This window comes from Mastigoproctus giganteus, chromosome 11 (genome assembly GCF_048544385.1).
Source record: "Mastigoproctus giganteus isolate SK-2022 chromosome 11, ASM4854438v1, whole genome shotgun sequence".
NCBI classification, from domain to species: domain Eukaryota; kingdom Metazoa; phylum Arthropoda; class Arachnida; order Uropygi; family Thelyphonidae; genus Mastigoproctus; species Mastigoproctus giganteus.
In genome coordinates, this window is record NC_143585.1 from 57,103,147 (window position 1) to 57,122,464 (window position 19,318).

Sequence of the window (19,318 nt, forward strand, 5' to 3'; positions counted from 1 at the left end):
TATCATCTACTATATAATTTTGATTTCTTTAAAGTGGAGTAAGAACTTAATAACAATCCTTGTAAAACAAAGTGATTGCAAAATCCTAGTTTTTTTATGATTCTTTTGCAGTCCTGCCAACATCTAATTCAACTGAATTATTTTTTTAGAAACTCAGCTTGAGTGAATCTTTTCAGAGCATCAAACTTAGTTTGCATAGAAACAACAAACCTCTTTTTGCACCTATATTTTATTAATTTACATAATTTTAGTTAATCAGATATTGGACCTCTTGGAAAGCATACAGCTCTTCGTGGGTGTAGTGTATCTGTACTAACTGCAAGCATGCTGGACCAGTGCCCATGGACAACTGGTGTGTGCTGTGGCCATCAGGTAATATGTTTTAAGGAGGGGAAAGGGTTAATTAAGCATAGGTCAGTTAAAAGGGCTGCTACTGTGCTAATACTTACAAAAAAAAAAAAAAAAAAAAAAAAAAAACCAACCATACTGCAAATAATAATACTTTTCAATGGAAGATATGCAATTTAATTAAAGCAAATATTTAAGGCACCCTGTCAATCATTTCACTTGGTCATACTTTGCAATACAGAAGGATTGTGATAGCTGAAAAATCATTCTAAAATTTCCCCTTAAACTCAAAAATTTAAGGAAAACTTCAAAAATGGAGGTGGAAAGGTGATATTAAGTATTGCATGATTAATTTATTAAAACTTTTGCATGATATGAATGCCAGTGGTAATCAAATAACGTACAAACTTAAATAAAACTACAAATATAAATCATACCTTTGGTGGCGTTACAATTAATTCAGGAGGAAGATAAGTTTTCATATTGCTATATGTCTGAAAAAAAAAAAAAAAAAAAAAAATCAAAAAGAAATAAAAGGATGATGCTTATAAAAAAAAATAAAAAATTGGCATACTCTTTTTTTTTTTTTTTTTTTTTAATTATGTCAGAATTATAAATGATGCATTTACAATGGTGTATTTCTACTGCCTCAAAGGCATATTCTTCCCAAACAATAATGTATATTATTGTATAGAAGAATGTGGGGGATTTTTAACACAGAAATGAAACAAACACAAAACGTTAAGTGCATTACTCAGATCATGGGAAGTGTTTGCTGCGATCAGAGTAATGCACTTCACATGTTGTACATTATTTAAAGTGAAAGGCACGATGTGGGAATTAAATATTAAAATTAGATTAAGTAAAACAAACAACATGTCTTGTAAGTAACAATTAACTTATTGAATCTGTAAGGTTGACAAATGCACACCAAGAATATTCTAGATCCTAAGATGTTATTTATAACACTTTTGAAACTACTTTGGAATTCTGTGATTATAATTATTCAAAACACTAAACATGATTGTTTTCATATATACAGTAAACCCTCGCTATTCGCGGGGGTTACGTTCCTGAGAAATGTCGCGAATCCCGAAAACGCGAATACTGAGTTATGGCTCCCATAGTAATAAAGGGGTTCCGTTCCAAAGTATGAAATATATAAGAAAAACTAGTCTAAAATTTTGTCTATGTATGTATTATATGTACCTTCATAATATGACAGTACATAGTGAAAAGCAAGCATATGGCATCGAAATGAAAATAAGAAACAATTTAATAATAAATGTAATAGTTATTAGAAATTTCAAACAAATCTTTAAAATCAGCGCCTTTGCTAGCAAAAAAAAAAACATCCCGCCAGTGCTATCACCAGTTTCGCTAAAGTGTTGATAAAGGAGTTTTGCCTTTTCACGAATGATGAGTGAACTTAACGGAATTTTATTTTGAATTCGGTCTTCTATCCACAGATTTAAAGCTTTTCCATTTTTTTAAATTTAACATCACGAGTTACAGAGCAAATTTTTGAAGCAATTAGCGCGGTTTCACGGACACTACGGCGGATTTTTTTCTTCCGATTTCTTGATTGATCGTACTGTTGACTCATTGATTTTATAATGTTTTGCCACTGAGGAGACACTTTCACCATTAGAAATTTTGTCTAATAACTCAATTTTATTCGCTAATGTCATCACCTTCTTTGATCTTTTCACATTTCTCTTGTTATTCGTAGCCATATTTTTGTACGGGTTAGAAAGAACTTGACCACTCGAAAAAGTCTGTTTTACACTGCAAAACGGTAGAGTTATCATTTTTGTAAGCATATCAATTTATAAATTGATAAATTTATTCAATTTATAAACATATAAATTAAAATCAAACGACGAAACCTTCCATGACTAACACATACTGAACAAGGATTAGCGAGAAACATCCACGCTCGCGATTTTTTCACCCCTCCCCCCCCCACCCACTGAGCACTGTTTTGACCGGGAAAGATAATTTTAGCCACGCCCATGTTTTTTATGGCGGAAAATATTCACGGCATTTTAAAATTCACATTTTTTTAGGTTTCATTTTATATTAAATCGGCAATCGCGAATACGCGAAACCGCGAATACAGATACCGCAAATAGCGGGGGTTTACTGTAAATATAAACTTAAGCGAGAATAGTGATTAAAAATAAAAATGTGAGCAGCATGGCAAGACAGAACAGCGAAAATTGTGAAATTATACATAACGATCAAACGAACAGGGAGGGAAGAGAATAAAATTATTGTAGGAGAAACTTTCGAAAATAATTTAGAAGTCTAAATACAAAGATAATAAAATATAATCAATTAAATTTTGAATAGCCAATTAAATGAAATTTAACGGCGCCCCCTGTGACGGGCATCAGATCCAAATTTATGTGAAATATCACGAGCAGAGATGTGAACAACTACAATAAAATAAAATATAACAAAAACAAAAATAGACTGACCATTATGCCCCATCTCAACAGAGGACCACAAGGCCAATAATGGTCAGGGAATCGCTGCATTTCGATCGCCAGACAAATCACCGTAAAGGCGAATCGATCGAAAGACCAGTCTGCCATCCGATCCCTAGATCGAACCGCCAATGCAGAGGACTTGAATAGAGGTGGTCCTGATGCAGCGAAAATTAAAAATAGGACAGATACAAGCATTCAAATGCAAAGCCACACCACTGACAAAAGTAATCTTAACCAGATTATATAGGCAAAACATGAACTATGGATGGCAGCACAGGCGCAGCGTTAGCAAATCAGCCCATTAGTGTCATATGATATACTTATATTTGAATAATGTTTGAAATAATTGAAAACTGAATCTTACATAAATCCGTAGTTCATGTTTTGCCTATATAATCTGGTCAAGATTACTTTTGTCAGTGGTGTGGCTTTGCATTTGAGTGCTTGACCATCAAACGCACTAATCCCAATAGCCACTTACAAGTGATCTGCCTGGATAGTGAGGTTATAATTAAAGAAAATAAGGTCTGCACATGACACTTTGACAAAAGAGACCACTTTAACTTCTGAACCATTAAACTAGCAAACCGGGACACAAATTTAGCAAAGCAAGTACACGGAAACGTTATTAGAAACCAAACCAACAGAATAATACGAATTTGTAATAACCAGGAATATATACTGGAGGCATTAATAAAACTAAAAGACAATTTAATGAAGAATAAAATTCCAATTAATTTTATTAGATTTCATATAAATGCAGCCATCCAAGCCAATATAAACTGACATCACAGAGGCATCAATCCAAATAGGCTCACAGAGCAACTATTTGGGTCCCTATTAGATCCCCGGGTTTATTGCGCTCAGACAAGGCTCGTTGTCTGACCGAACTTTAACCCAGAGGTCCAAATTTAAGCCCTAAAAAGAAAACAACAATAATATAGTTAACAGGCTGCTGACTCTGACTATCCCATGGGAAAATTAAACCGGATATTGTAATACAAATACACATCTCTCTTCACTCAGCCTACAGATGACAATCAAAATAAATTCCTTGACAGCATAAGGATAGATATCATTACAGTGGCAGGATGTAAATATGTATAGGTGGTAGATGACTTTCATCAACCGGTGAAATACCACCACTTTGCTTATTGGAGGCTTGAAGTGGTGAAACCCATGTTTAGTCTCTAGAGCAAAGTTGCCGGCATCCCCCTTCCCCCATACTTCTTCAACCCATGCACGGTACTAAGTACTATAGGTTTTGATACCTTTTGTGTTTGGGGTTTTCATAAAAAAAAAAAAAAATATATAGTTATCCTGCTGGGCATAAGTTGGGTGCTGACTAAATGATAGTGCACAGCTGCACTATCATTTAGACAGCACACATAAAATAACCAGAAGGCGGGAATTTGATCCCTCTTTTTCAATCTGACGACCACAGTACAAGAAGGAAATAAGGACCTATTCTCATTTAATCTGATACATACCCATTTGGCTTTGTGTCGCCTATCCCAGTTTGCTGTTTCTGACACTCAAAATTTAAATTTAACACATTATCTTTGCTCATTTATTATCAGATCTCATTTATTTTCTATACAATAACCTAAAAATTAAACTCAAGCAAAACTGGAATGGGGACAACAGAAACGGGTATGTATGAGACATTCTTTTAGTCTGGATATCAGTCTGCTCAAAGCCCCTGAACAAGTAGCAGCCGATGACCAAGTGGAAGAATGTTATTTACATTTTTTTATTATTTTCACTATTCTAATTTTATTTTCCTTTACATTCTATTATTTGCTCTTGCCTTTAGTATATAGGCCTTCCAGACCAAAACTAGTTTTCTTTTACTAACTTGTCAGTTTGGTCCTTATACACCTAATTCCCTACAGATAGATACCATATAATAAAATTGACTAATATAATTTCATGCACATATAATGCCTAATTGCACACTGGGCTTTGACTAATTACAGCAAATTTTACTAAATATCATTTTTAGTCTTCAGTAAGAACACACACACACACACACACACACACACACACACACACACACACACACACACACACACACACACACACACATATATACAAATGATTACCCTGATTATAATATGCTCTAATTTGGTAATGTTGAATCCTGTCTTAAGTTTTCTTATCGCAAATAATCTTGTACAATTATAGAGTTTTAAGCCCAGTGAGTTAAGTTTACTGCTGTTGCCACTAATAGCTTTGTTGCATCTATTCATTCAAGATGCTGTCTGTACAAGAGAAAGCTCGGTGTGTTGTTTGGTTAGCTGAAACAAAATTTACTGTGACTGTGCAGAGAATGTTTAGAGCCAAGTACAGTAGAAATCCTCCAGACGTAAAGCTTATTAAATCGTGGATGGAAATGTTTTTGGCAACTGGGCCAGTTGAGAAAGGGAAAAGCATTGGCAGATTACATGATTACATTACTGAAACTTTCTTATTTCACGAAAACACAATTAGTGCAAACGTGTTTTTAGACATGCTCATTAATTATGCTATACCCCAACTGGAACAGAGGCAGCCTGCTATTATCATTCAGCTGGATGGAGCACCCACTCATTGGACTCAAGTTGTTCGTGACACTTTGGATAAGACATTTCCAAACCGTTGGATGGGCAGGGATGGACCGATTTTGTGGCCCCCCAAGGTCACCAGACATAACCCCACTGGATTTCTTTCTTTGGGGATATGTTAAAGATTTGGTATATGTGACAGCTGTTCCAGATATTGAAACATTACGAGAGCAGATTACACATGCAATTGAATGCATCACCCCACAGTTGTTAGAAAATGTATGGAGAGAAGATCGTCTTGATATTTTGTGCCACAAGAGGTGCTCATGTTGAAGTTCTTTAAAGTCATTATGTATTGATAAAAACTTTTAATATTAGTGTACAATTTGGTTAAATTTTGTTAACCTCCCAATAGTAATAAAATTTTTGTAACAAAATGTAATCAGGGTAATTATTTGTGGACACCCTGTATATATTAGAGAGAGAGAGAGAGAGAGAGAGAGAGAGAGAGAGAGAGAGAGAGAGAGAAAAGGAAATCTGCATTACAATAATCAAAATCAAATGGAAATCAATCAAGATTTCCTGGTGGGGAAGGAATACTATACTGGGTCCTTGTGATATGTGGCCATTTTCAAAATTAAACTGTGGATGTACCCCCCCCACCTCAGATGAGGGTGGAATTGAACCCAAAAGTGAAGAACTATAAATAAAGATACATTTGTAATTTTACAAAAAAAAAAAAAAAATCATTTCAAAGAGGAGGCAGGATGTAAAAATAAATTTAGTATAATGAAATGTATATCAATATTGTATTATCAACAAAGCTGAGGGCAAAACAACAAGACTAGTACATCTGGGTCTGACATTTTGTCATGTATTATTCTGAGTAAAACAATAACAGATGACTTTCAAAATTACTATGGTAAGGTCGGTTTCATTTGGTTTTTTTTTTTTTTTTTTTAGGAGCATTAGCAACTAAGGCCATATTGCTCGTGCGATATGCGGTGGTCATTCCCTCACATTTCGGCATCCTCCGTATTTGGTGGCTCACGGGCTCGAACCCCGGTCTAATCAAGAAGCATGTGCTACGCACTGCTGCTCCTGCCCACCTGGTTACGGAGGCGGATAAGGCTGCATATATATTTAGGAAAGAAGATGTAACAACAACAAACTTTGATTTTGACCCAGCAATTAATGTCCTTTTTATCACTGCTAGCAAAATCCCAGCTTATCATTGACAAAACCATGAGCTGTCCTGGCAGCCTGTCTGCATTGCCCAGAGAGCTTCATATCTGACTATACAATTACCCCCAGGTCATTTTCATTTTTCACTACACTGGGTGTAGTTCCACACAGTTGGTACCTTTCTCTGGAGTTACTGCTAACCATATGCAGCACTTTGAATTTATCAACGTTAAACTTCAATTGCTAATTCTCAGCCCATCTGCCTAACGTTTATAGATCCTGCTGCAGTAGCATACTGTCATTAACCAATCTGCCAACTCTGCATCATCTACAAACTCAGACAGATTATACAATTACCCCTAGATCTCTTTCATTCTTCACAACCACAAGTGTGGTATTAATCACCTGGTATGTTATACTGTGATACAACATACCATATTTTGTATAATGTTATACAAAAAAAAATAATAGTTTTTTTTTTAAATAGAAGGCTTAATAAAACATATTTTTTTACGTGCACACTAATAGCAGTGTTGAGGGAAAATCCCAGTGTCACTTAACCTGCAACTGCACTAGAAATTAAGTTTTGGTGACAACATAATGCATTTTAAATTAAAATACAGAAATATGAATGGTTATCAATATAAAATGTTTACAAAAATTAACTTACCTAGAATTTTACAGTCCATGGATTTGTGTTTGTACTATCTGTTAGATACATGCTGATTATAATCAGTGTGCAGTGATAATTATCACTGCACACTGATTTATCACTGCACAAAAGAAAGATAGTGTTGCAGACTTTGTGATCTTCAGTAATATTCTGTCAAATTTTTGTTCATAACAATGGCCCAGTGTAGAATTGCCTGTCAATGACACTACAAAAGCTTAGCCAAGGAGAATTCTAAACAGTTTTGTTCTTCTTACATGTGCTGATTATCCTCTCACACTCAGCACTGCAATGAGTAATTGTTAAAATACCAAGCATGTTTTGGAATAATATGTTGTTTTATGTTTCATTCTGCACTTGGCAGATCCCCAACCAGGGTTCACCATATATCACTTCTTTCTTCATTCATAATAGCATTTGGTGAGTTCACATATTGAAAACTAACAGAAGTGATGTGCTGAAAAACATCTATTGTTTCATTTATTTCTTTATAAAAAATTATTTTTCAATGGGAACTTGAGCACTATATGGTCATATACAACAATAAAGTACTCCCTTACTAAACAAAACAACAGCATCTTCTCCTCTTCTGTTACATTCTCCATAAATTTATCACAAGAAATGTCTATGGTTAAGTCAAACGCATCCTTATGGCTCTGTCTGCCATGATAATTAACTTCCAAAATGGAAGTGGAAGATTTAAAAACTGTTGGACCTTCTCTTCTTGTTTTAGACTCTCCATGACCTTGGCAGTAGTAATAATACCTAGTAATAAATTTCCAAAAGGGAAGTGAAATATTTAAAAACTGTTAGCAAAATAAATTCACAAATAAAATTCTTGAAACATATATAGGAGTAACAAGTATCTTGGATTGAGAGATATGTTCAGATTTTCAAACACAGGCATAATTTAAAAGAAACAAGAAACTTTGTTTTATTCAAGCCAGAAGAGAGGGATATCATCACTTTATGCATGAGTGGTAATAACATGCCTAGGATTTTATTAGGAATTCATTAATTTGTCTTCTCTCAAAACATCTTTAGGATCATGAACTGGATCTAGATATGAATCAGTGACTCTCACTAATGATTGGTAATACCAATTAGGTACCTGTGAAATGTAGTCATCATTACTATCTTCTTCTTTAAATAGACTTGTCAATTGTTGCCATTTTTCTACCAGTCTGGATACACTTTTAACCAAAGGGAGTCAACGTGTATTGTCACACTTCAAAATGTTTTTTACTTCACTGGAATCAATTGAAATTGGTCTTTCAATTTCAAAAATTCTATTAATTTTTCAGAAATTCTAAAAAGATCTATCGATCTTTTTACAATTTCTTTCTAGTCAGTAACAAGTATCCAGAAAACATTCATCCAATCTTACAGATACTGTACCTTTTTTTTAAGCACACAATATTAATGAGATGACAAGTATTGCTTATTATCATAAAGTGCTCAAGCTTCTCTTAAATATCCTTACTGCTCATTTTTAAGCTTACCATAGGGACATTAATGGAATATTTACTGCAGCCATCATTAGAACCTCCTTCCCTCAGTGCAATTTTGTGAAAATGCCTGCAGCTAGGTTTCATTCTTCCAAAACTGTATTTTTTTTCTTTTTTTTTTGCTATTCCATTATCTGGAAACATATTCCTCAGTAATGACCTGCATAATCCAGAGGAAGATTATGTTCTCTGATACACAATGCAAATAAACTTTAGTCATATATGACAGTATCACTGTCACTGTGAAATGCTATATATAATTTTGCATTCCTTTCTGCAATGCACACCATTCTTATGTTAATTTGTTTGAAAGTGTATGATTACATCACATTTTTTTGTCGCTCAAAACTGAAAACTCATACCTACATAAAGTACACAAAGCAAACACATCACAAATAGAAAATTTTGCATATATCTTCTGAAATTTTATGTCATATTTTTTTGGCATCTTATTCAAGAAACCGTTAATTGACTTTGACTTGACAATACAACACATGCATCACATGTTAGAGAACAATGCTATTCCAACTTTAAAACTTCTGCAACTGTTTTGTTATGTAGACTAGCATATCCAGTGGCCAATTCTTAAAGAAAATAAGCAGAAGTTCACTGAATTTTAAAAAAATTCAGATTGTACTACAGTTTTACTTTTTTATGCTCTTCTTTATTTTATTTTATTTTATTTTTTTGAATTAAGGAAAAAATAAGGAGAAAAATTAAAGAGCTGTTACTAACATGTTACTGGGTAAAACCTTAAAAAAACAGACGGATTCAAGGTTATCAACTTGGAGAATTGGTAGCTATTAATCAGCAATGATCATTACTTTGCACTTTTTTTTTTTTTTTTTTTCTAAATACAGTAGAATCTGGATAAGAAGTTTTCCAAGGGACTGGAGGTTTAGAACTTCTTATGTGGGAAAACTTCTTAGAAAGGAAAATTACCTAAAAGTATGAAATGCTAACAATACCAATAGAAATGAAAAGATACACATTTATAAGTTAAAGAAGATTTTTAAGTACAATTTCAGAATTTATAAATATTTTACTCTGCCTGCGGGAAACATTTTTAAACTGAGGATTTCTAATTTCTTAGCATTCTGTTCATTAAACTCAAGTTGGAAGAATGAGCTCCTTAGGAGTTTCGACACACCTTAAAAGGTCACAATTGCAATAACACAGAGCAACAATCCATTAAGATATTCAGAACTGTTCACAAACATCAGAACTTAATGCTTAACACGTATCCAATTATGGATATCGATGAAAACAATTGCAATATGTCACTTCCATTATATCAAAATGTTTATACTAAAAAGTTTTTAGGACTGAAAGCCTCAGACTACGGAAAATTCACGAGAGAGAGAGAGAGAGAGAGAGAGAATCTTTATTGCCCTTCAGGGCCAAAAAGCCAGGGGTTTAACTGAACAAGTTAGTACCAAGCATCATTTTAGTTTGTGTGTGTTATTTGGTTTTTAGGAGCATTAGCAACTAAGGCCATATTGCTCCGGGAATATGCGGTGGTCATTCCCTGACCTTTCCGCATCCTCCGTATTTGGTGGTGACGGGCTCGAACCCCGGTCTAATCAAGAAGCGTGTGCTACGCACTGCTGCTCCTTCCCACCTGGCTACTGAGGCGCCGTCTTTTTAGTTCGTAGTAAAATTCAGGTAAAATTCAGTGCCATCCCATGACTCTGATGTATGGGGGGGGTGCTGCTTCTTAAACTTACATTAAATTTCCTAAGTTATAAGACACTAGACATAGATGGTAATAATAATCAAGTTAAAAATACTACAAAACATTAACTAGACACTTACTATTAATAGTCTTGGGTAATCTTGAAAATTTATTTAAAACTAAAATCCATTCTTCAGTTTTTATTTGTTGAAAATAGATTAATAACTTTTTCATTCAAGTTTGGTGCACTGTTCGCTTTGCAGTTCCTTTGACTCGTTTTATTACCTCTAAAAAATGCATATTGGCAACCTGCCAACTAGGCATTGATAGCAGATAAATATACTATATGTAGGACCTGTTAATAAAAATATTCATTGCATTGTTCTTCAAAAATTTCATATAACTCTGTTGATTGTATATTTAGATTTAAAAAGCTGGGGGGGGGGGGTGCTGCAGTTCCGCAGTGCCCACAAACGAGCCACCCTTGGTGAAATCATTTCTGTTATATCTCATAGTGATACCACCATAAGTGAGGGCGGATCCCACCACCTCTCACCACCCCACTACCCAGAAGTGGTGGGGTTGTGGCACCTGCCCTACTCTTCTCCATGGCGAAGTGTTACTTATTGGCAGTAGAGCAATGTCAAGCAACTCGTTAAGGCATTCATAATATGAGATACATATATGTATATCAAAAATTATGCCATTTCACCTACTTCAGTAAGTGAAACTACAAACTAAAATGATGCTTGGCACTAACTTATTCAACTACCAAACATTTATATTATTTAATATATTTTAATATTAAAAATAAATAATTTCTAAATTTAAAAAAGTATTAAGTGGGAAAACGTCATTATAATAATACACTTTGTATTCTTTATCACAAATTTTTTATGAGGGAAAACTTTTTACGCAGGGAAAATAACACATTACAATATATAGAGGTGAAATTGGGACATAAGAAACCAAACCTAGTACAGGGGAAAACTTATGCAGGAATTTCTTCTTTGGGTTCTACTGTATTTCCAATTTACATATCAAAATGGATCCATTCAATATTACACATAAGATAATTATATGTCTCATTACTTGCCTGTGTTGCTTTTTTACACAGGGCTGAAAAAAGTTGGACTAATCAACTATAAAAAATATTAGTCAAAAGGCGACTTCAGAGGGACATATCTCTAAAGGGAAGAGTTTATGAAAGCCTCCTTTCATAAGGTGACTACAATGGTGTCAGACAGTTTTTAAATTCTATACAGTTGGACCAACTAATGATGTTACCAACAACAAATTCTAAATGGAAAGCATTCAAAGAATTAATCACTGAAACTACTAGATTTTCATACCAACTAAGAAACACTGTTCAAGGTTTAGGCTTAAATGGTTGTCGAATGAACCAATCAGACTTGGGGCAGAGAATAAAAATGCATGAGATGCATATAAATTATTAGGCGACATAGAAGTCTATAATAGATATAAACTAGTCTGTAATCAAGTCACAAAGGAGGTTAGGCAAACAAATGCAGATTACAAGAAATCTTTGGCAAAGGATACAAAGAAAAATGGAAAAGCCTTCTTTACTAATGTAAACTCTAGACAAAAGGGGATGAATCAGGTTGGTACAATTGATATCAATGGTTCAACTGTTGATGATCCTGCTCAGGTAGCTGACAAACTAAATGAGTATTATGCAACTATATTCACATATGAGGAATTCTGTAGGGAAGTGGACATGAGAAGATTACCAAACTCTAATAGGGAGCTATGTGATTTTACAATAACAGAGAGCAAAGTGCAGGAGAAACTATAGAAGTTAAAAGTAAGAAAGGCACCTGCAGTAGATGAGATCTATCCAGTTATATTAATGGAGGCAGCAAAGGAAGTAAGAAAACCCTTAGCCATAATTATGAAAGCTTCTCTGGATTCAGGGGAGGGCCCCCAGCGACAGGAGATGGGCAAATGTATCCCCAATTCACAAATTGGGAAATGAGTAATTCAGACCTGTTAGTTTAAATTCTATTCCAGGGAATATAATGGAGTCACTGATTAAATAAGCACTGCAGGTCATCTAAAAAAGACTGCAGTAATAATTCAGCCACAGCATGGGATTGTTAAGGGGAAGTCTTATTTGACCAATTTGATTGGATACTATGATGTGGTTACAAAGGAAATTGATGCAAAAAATTATTTTGATATCATATACTTGGATTTAAGGAAAATTTGGGTTAAATAAATTTGCAGTCACATATAACGTTTCCTGAGCAGTGCAGACAGGCTGCCAGGACAGCTCATGGGGTCTTGTCAATGATATACAGGATTTTACTAGCAGGCATAAGGAGGTGATTATTCCTTTGTATAAGACAATGGTCAGGTGACACCTTTAGAGTACTGCACAGATGTCTGGAGGCCTCATTTTAAGAAATGATGTAGAGCTGCTGGAATGAGTACAGGGAAGGGCAACTAAGACTGGTGGAAGGAACAAAGGGTTGCTCTAAAATTAGCATTAACATTAGTAGAGGCATATGATGCAAAAAAGAAAATTTAGCAGCATCAGCAAAAGAAAAAACCCCTTCCTATTCCACCTATCCATTCACTCCAAATGTTTTTGTAGTTCTGCTTTTAATTTATTTAAGATGGAAGTTTGTTCCAGCAATCAACCACCTGCTGGCTAAAGGCAAACTTCCGCACATCTATTCTACAACTGTCTTTCATCAATTTGATTAATACGGGCAACTGGAAGAATCCCATCAGCATTGAGCAAGCTCAAACCATTCAAGGCCTTAAACACTTTAATCAGATCACTTCACAGGTGTCTAGTCTCAAGACATTGTAATTTGCAAAACTTAAGCCTTTCTCAATAAAAGCAACCTTGGTTCCATTTGTTAATTTTGTTGACCTTCTCTGCACTCGTTCCAGCAGCTCTACATACTTCCTAAAATGAAGCATCCAGATATCTATATAATACTCATATGTATATCCAGATATGTATGTGCAGGCAAGCTGCCAGGGCAGGTCATGGGATTTTGTCAATGATATATAGGAATTTTGCTAGCAGGGAAAAGGAGATGATTGTCCCTCTGTATAAGGCAATGGTCAGGTCATGCCTTGAGTACTGCACACAGGTCTGGAGGCCTCATTTTTGGAAGGATGTAGATTTGCTTGAGCATGTACAGAGAAGGGCAACAAGATTGGTGAGAGGAATGAAGGGATCCTCTTACAGAGAGAGAGAGAGAGAGAGAGAGAGAGAGAGAGAGAGAGAGAGAGAGAGGGGCTTACGTTCTGCAAATTGCAGTGGCTGGAGACTAGGCACCTGTGCGGTGATCTGACTGAGGTGTGTAAGGCCTTGAATGGGTTGAGCATGCTGAATTCTGATGAGATCCTTCCACTTGTTCAGATTATGAACCTAAGGGGGTAAATTCAAATTAAGAAAAGACAGATGTAGAATAGATGTGCAGAAATTTCCTTTTAGCCAGCGGGTGGTTAATTGCTGGAAAAAACTTCAATCTGCCGTCATGGAAGTTGATAGGTTAAATAAATTTAAGGAGGAACTGGACAGGCATTTGGAGGGAATGGTGGGATTTTTTTTTTTTTTTTTTTTTGGCTAATGCTGCATAAGCTCACTTGCTTCCTTGCATCACATGCCACTACTACTATTACTACTACTCAATGTGGGGCCTAACCATTGCCTTATACAAGGGGATAATCACCTCCTTTCCCTACTAGAAAAATTCCAGTATATCACTGACAAGACACCATGATTAAGAGTAGTAGACCATCTCTACTACTCTTAATTGCTTTCTTGCATCACATGCCACTACTACTACTACTACTACTACTTTCCTCAATTTGAATTTACGGCCCCTCAGGTTCGTAATATGAACAAGTTGGAAGAATCCCATCAGAATTCAGCGTGCTCAACCCATTCAAGGCCTTATACACCTCAATCAGATCAGTGCGCAGGTGCCTAGTCTCCAGCCACTGTAAATTGCAGTGGCTGGAGACTAGGAACCATTACACAATCCAAAATTAAATACTGATAAATCTGCCAATGCAACAATTAATTTAGTGGGGTATTCCATTTCTTATATTAACTACTTTCATTACAACATTGTACCTTATGGATACACCAAAATAATTACTTTTACAAAACTCACCCTATCTAGTTCAGTAAACAATTTAGGTGGCAGAGTAGGTTCAACTGGAAAATCTTTTAGCACAAAATTGGTAGTTTTTGAAATTAAAAGGCCAAGGGCAAGATCACAGACAGCATACAGTTTCTGAAAAATAAAAATAAATATATAAATAAATAAAAAAATAAAAAATAATAAAATAATAAATAATGCATAAATCAGTATACTATTGTTTTGAGAAAAACAAAATTAACTCTAAAAACATGTATAATAATGAGCATTTCACACACATAAAATTCAATTTATGGATGTATATTTGCACTATTTAATACTATATATTATTTTGTGGTAGTGAGCATTATACAATGATCTTCAAATGAATTTTTGCACCCCTGATACAGGATGGCAAAAATAAGCAAATTTCCATCAATACTAAATATATTATAATTTAGTATACTATAATTAACTCGATTTTTTTTAATATGAAAACCCCAAACATAAAAGATATTAGACACTACACAATACTGTGCACAGGTTGAAGGCTATCAAGACAGAAGAGACTTGGAAACACAGACTTGAATATCTGTAGATGGTAATTTTTGATAAATGGGGAGAAAAAACTGGTTCTCTGAGTTTGGAGTTGGCCAGTAAATGGAAGCTAACCACTTATGGCACATGTTTGAACTGTTAGCATTAGCATTAGCATTAGTAGAGGCATATGATGCAAGAAAGCAAGCTTATTCAGCATCAGCCAACAAAAAAAAAAAAAAAAAAAAACACACACCACTCCCATTTCACCCCTCCGTTCGTTCGAAATACCTGTCTAGTTGAGCTTTAAATTTGTTTAGGCTATCAACTTCAACAACAAGTGATGGAAGTCGGTTCCACCAACCAACCACCCGCTGGCCAAAGACAAATTTCCGCACATCTATCCGACATCCGTCCTTCCTCAATTTGAATTTATGCCCTCTGAGGTGATTATTCTGAGCAAGATGAAGAATCCCATTGGCATTGAGCATGCTCAAACCATTCAAAGCCTTATACACCTCTATCAGATTACCTCGCTGGTACCTAGTCTCCAGACTCTGTAATTTGCAAAACTTAAGCCTTTCTTCGTAAGAGCAACCCTTTGTTCCATTCACTAATCTTGTTGCCCTTCTCTGTACCCGTTCCAGCAGCTCAACATCCTTCTTGAAATGAGGCCTCCAGACCTGTATACAGTACTCAAGATGTGGCCTAACCATTGCCTTATACAAGGGAATAATCACCTCCTTATCCCTGCTAGAAAAATTCCTGTATATCATTGACAAGACACCATGAGCTACTCTTGCAGCTCGTCTGCACTGCTCAGAGAACTTCATATCTGCCTGCACAATTACCCCCAGGTCCTTTTCATTCTCCACCACTGTCAGTGTAGTACCGCAGAGTTGATACGTTGCTCTGGGGTTACTGTTCCCCATATGTAGTACTTTACATTTGTCAATGTTAAACTTCATTTGCCACCTCTCAGCCCATCTGTTCAACCTTTCCAGATCCTGTTGCAGCAGCATAGCGTCAGTAGTGTCCTTAACAACCCTGCCAACCTTTGTATCATCTGCAAACTTGGACATTAAACTTGATATCCCATCATCAATATCATTCATAAACACCGAAAACAACAACGGACCCAACACTGAACCCTGAGGAACTCCACTAATAACATTAGTCCACGTTGAGCAGTGTCCATTGATTACCACTCTCTGTCTTCTGCCACTCAACCATCCCCTTATCCATAGCAGCAATTTGCCTCCAATGCCACACTGCTCCAATTTGTGCAGCAGTCTTCCATGTGCAACAGTATCAAAAGCCTTTCTAAGATCCAAATATATAATATCAAAGTTATTCCCTGCATCCAGTTCTTTTGTGACTACATCATAGTATCCAATCAAATTGGTCAGGCAAGACCTGCCCTTAACAAAACCACGCTGCGTCTGAGCTATAACTGAATTCTTGTCTAGATGATCCTGCAGTGCTTCTTTAACCAGTGCCTCCATTAATTTACCCGGAACAGAAGTTAAACTAACAGGTCTATAATTACTTGTGTCAGCCTTTGATCCTCCTTTGTGAATTGGGGTTACATTTGCACATCTCCAGTCTATGGGTACCTCCCCTGAGTCCAAAGAAGCTCTCATAATTATGGCTAGGGGTTTGCTTACTTCCTTTGCTGCCTCCTTTAATATAACTGGATAGATCCCATCCACCCCAGGTGCCTTTTTTATGTTTATCCTCAACAATCTCTCCTTCACTTTCTTCTCAGTTATTACAAAATCATCCAGCTCACTGCCAATGTTTACTTTACCTACATCATTCTCCTTCCTGAATAACTCCTCATGCGTGAATGTAGATGCAAAATACTCGTTTAGATTGTTAGCCACCTGAGCAGGATCGTCAACTGTTGAACCATCAATATCCAGTGGACCAATCTGATTCATCCCTTTCCTTCTTGAGTTTAAATATGTAAAGAACTCTTTTCTGTTTTTCTTTGCATCCTTTGCCAAGGATTTTTCGTAGTCTGCCTTTGCCTGCCTAATCTCCTTTGTGACTTGGTTACAGACCAACTTATATCTATCATAGGCTTCCATGTCACCCATTAATTTGTATGTATCCCATGCATTTTTCTTCTCTGCCACCTGTCTCATTAGTTCATCTGACAACCATTTAGGCCTAAACCTTGAACAATATTTCTTAGTTGGTATGTAAAGCCTGGTAGCCTCCAAGATTAGTTCCTTGAATGCTTCCCATTTTGAGTTTGCTGTTGGTAACATCATCAGTTGGTCCCACTGTATAGAATTTAAATACTGTCTCAGACCATCATAGTCGCCTTTACGAAAACAAAAACCCTTCCCTTTACCTCTGATGGTAGTTACCTCCTTGAGTAAATCCCACTTCAACACACTGTGATCACTGCCACCTAGTGGTTCATTTATCTGCAGATTCTTAATGCATGAAGAATCACTACTGATAATCAGATCAAGAGTATTGCTCCCTCTTGTTGCCTCACGAACATGCTGATGTAGAAAACAATCATCCAATAAATCCACAAAAGCCTTGCTAGTGTGCGAGTGACCAATCCACAAATTCCAGTCAATATCTGGGAAATTAAAATCCCCCATTATAAGACTCTCTAATTTACTGGCCCACTCTATTTCCCTGTACAATATCTTATTATACTCATCAGAGTCATTAGGCCTATAGCACACTCCTACTCTCAATTTTGATTCCCCTATGCTTATGTCACACCAAACTGACTCGACACTGCCCTGTCCATCGATGTCGACTGGCTTCACTTCCTTGGACTTTATGTGTTTCTTAACTAATAGCATAACCCCTCCTCCCCTCCTGTCCTGTCTATCCTTTCTATACACATTGTATTCCCCAAATTCCAGTTCCGCATTACTTATATCTGTGTGACACCACGTCTCTGATATCCCAACAATATCTGCCTTTGATGTTTTGAGCAATACCTCAAATTCATCAAATTTATTTACCAAACTCCTAGCATTGGTGTACACGCAGGTATACATGCACCTGTTTCTATTCTTAGCTACCCTAACACAACCCATGTGTTTGCTTGTACCGCAATGACTCCCAGCAGTCTCTGAAATATCCTGAATCTTGTTTTTCAGGCTTCTGCTCATTTCAATAGAAGCAGTGCAAGAATCACTTCCACCTCTGCCAGTGGCTACTGTTAATCTATTATTCCTTGTATCCCCCCCAACTAGCAGTTTTCCGACCAACCTAACACTGCCTCGACAGCATCAGCAAAAATTCTTGCACCCTTTCTATTTAAGTGTATCCCATCCCTGTAGAAGCAATCTCTCCTGTTAACAAGTACAGTCCAGGCTGAAAAAAATTCTACCCCTTGAGCCTTGCACAATCCCTCCAGGGCCGAATTGATCGACAAGGCTCTCATCATATACTCCCTCCTATCGTGTCTGGGCAGAATTGCAGACACTTTCAAATTCAACCCTAATTCATGGCTTTTTTTCAACAGTGACCTGTACTTGCTAAGTAATTCCGCCGGTCTCCTACTCTTAATGTCATTTGTGCCAACGTGTACAACTATATCACCTTTTGTGCCCTTAAAAGATGATATCCGCTCTACAACGTCATCAACCTTTGCCCCTGGCAGACATACCCTGGTCCTATTCCACCTATCCTTTTTCCAAAGCATGTTCCCCGTTTCCCTGACATTGGAGTCACCAACAACTACTAGTTCCTGTGGGACCAGCGCATTCTGCCTAGGGGGCTGCCTCTGTGTTGCCTGATGACCAAGTGCAAGCTCTGGCGTTGATGTGGGCAGCTGAGAGCTTGATGGGCCCCTCAATTTATTTCCTTCGAGGACATCCACCCTGTCCTTCAAGCTCTCATAAAGGCCCATAACAACGCTGAGTTGTTGCCTGATTTCCTTGCACTCCTTACATCGTGCACACACAAAGACATCCCCCTTGGCAGCATCATGTCCCGTACCCGACTGCTCCGCAAACATCAAGCAAACAGTGCATTTTAAAAGACTGTGATTCAGAGGGCAACTGCCCCCCTCAGTTCTCCCCTGAACCACAGCACTCCCATTAGCTTGAACCTTTTGCTTTGCTGCTCTGGTCAGAGTCATGATTCCGATTTAATTCAATAAAATTTCAAAACAAAAATTAAATCCTTAAGTTATATCCAAAAACAGTTATGTTATTTTTTATTTTTATTTTTATTTTTTCGGTA

General features: G+C 36.4%; 1 protein-coding gene across 4 annotated transcripts in view; it reads right to left on the minus strand.

Annotated features, from left to right (window-relative positions):
• LOC150078026 (sister chromatid cohesion protein PDS5 homolog A-like) overlaps window positions 1-19,318 on the minus strand; it is a 797,139-nt gene that overhangs the window by 122,670 nt on the left and 655,151 nt on the right. For all 4 annotated transcript variants that reach the window (XM_090384327.1, XM_090384329.1, XM_090384326.1 and 1 more), the window contains exons 28-29: window positions 14,588-14,710; window positions 786-842 (exon numbers count right to left, since the gene is read on the minus strand). In XM_090384327.1, coding sequence (XP_090240453.1) covers window positions 786-842; window positions 14,588-14,710 — 180 coding nt within the window. The remainder of the gene's footprint in view (window positions 1-785; window positions 843-14,587; window positions 14,711-19,318) is intronic.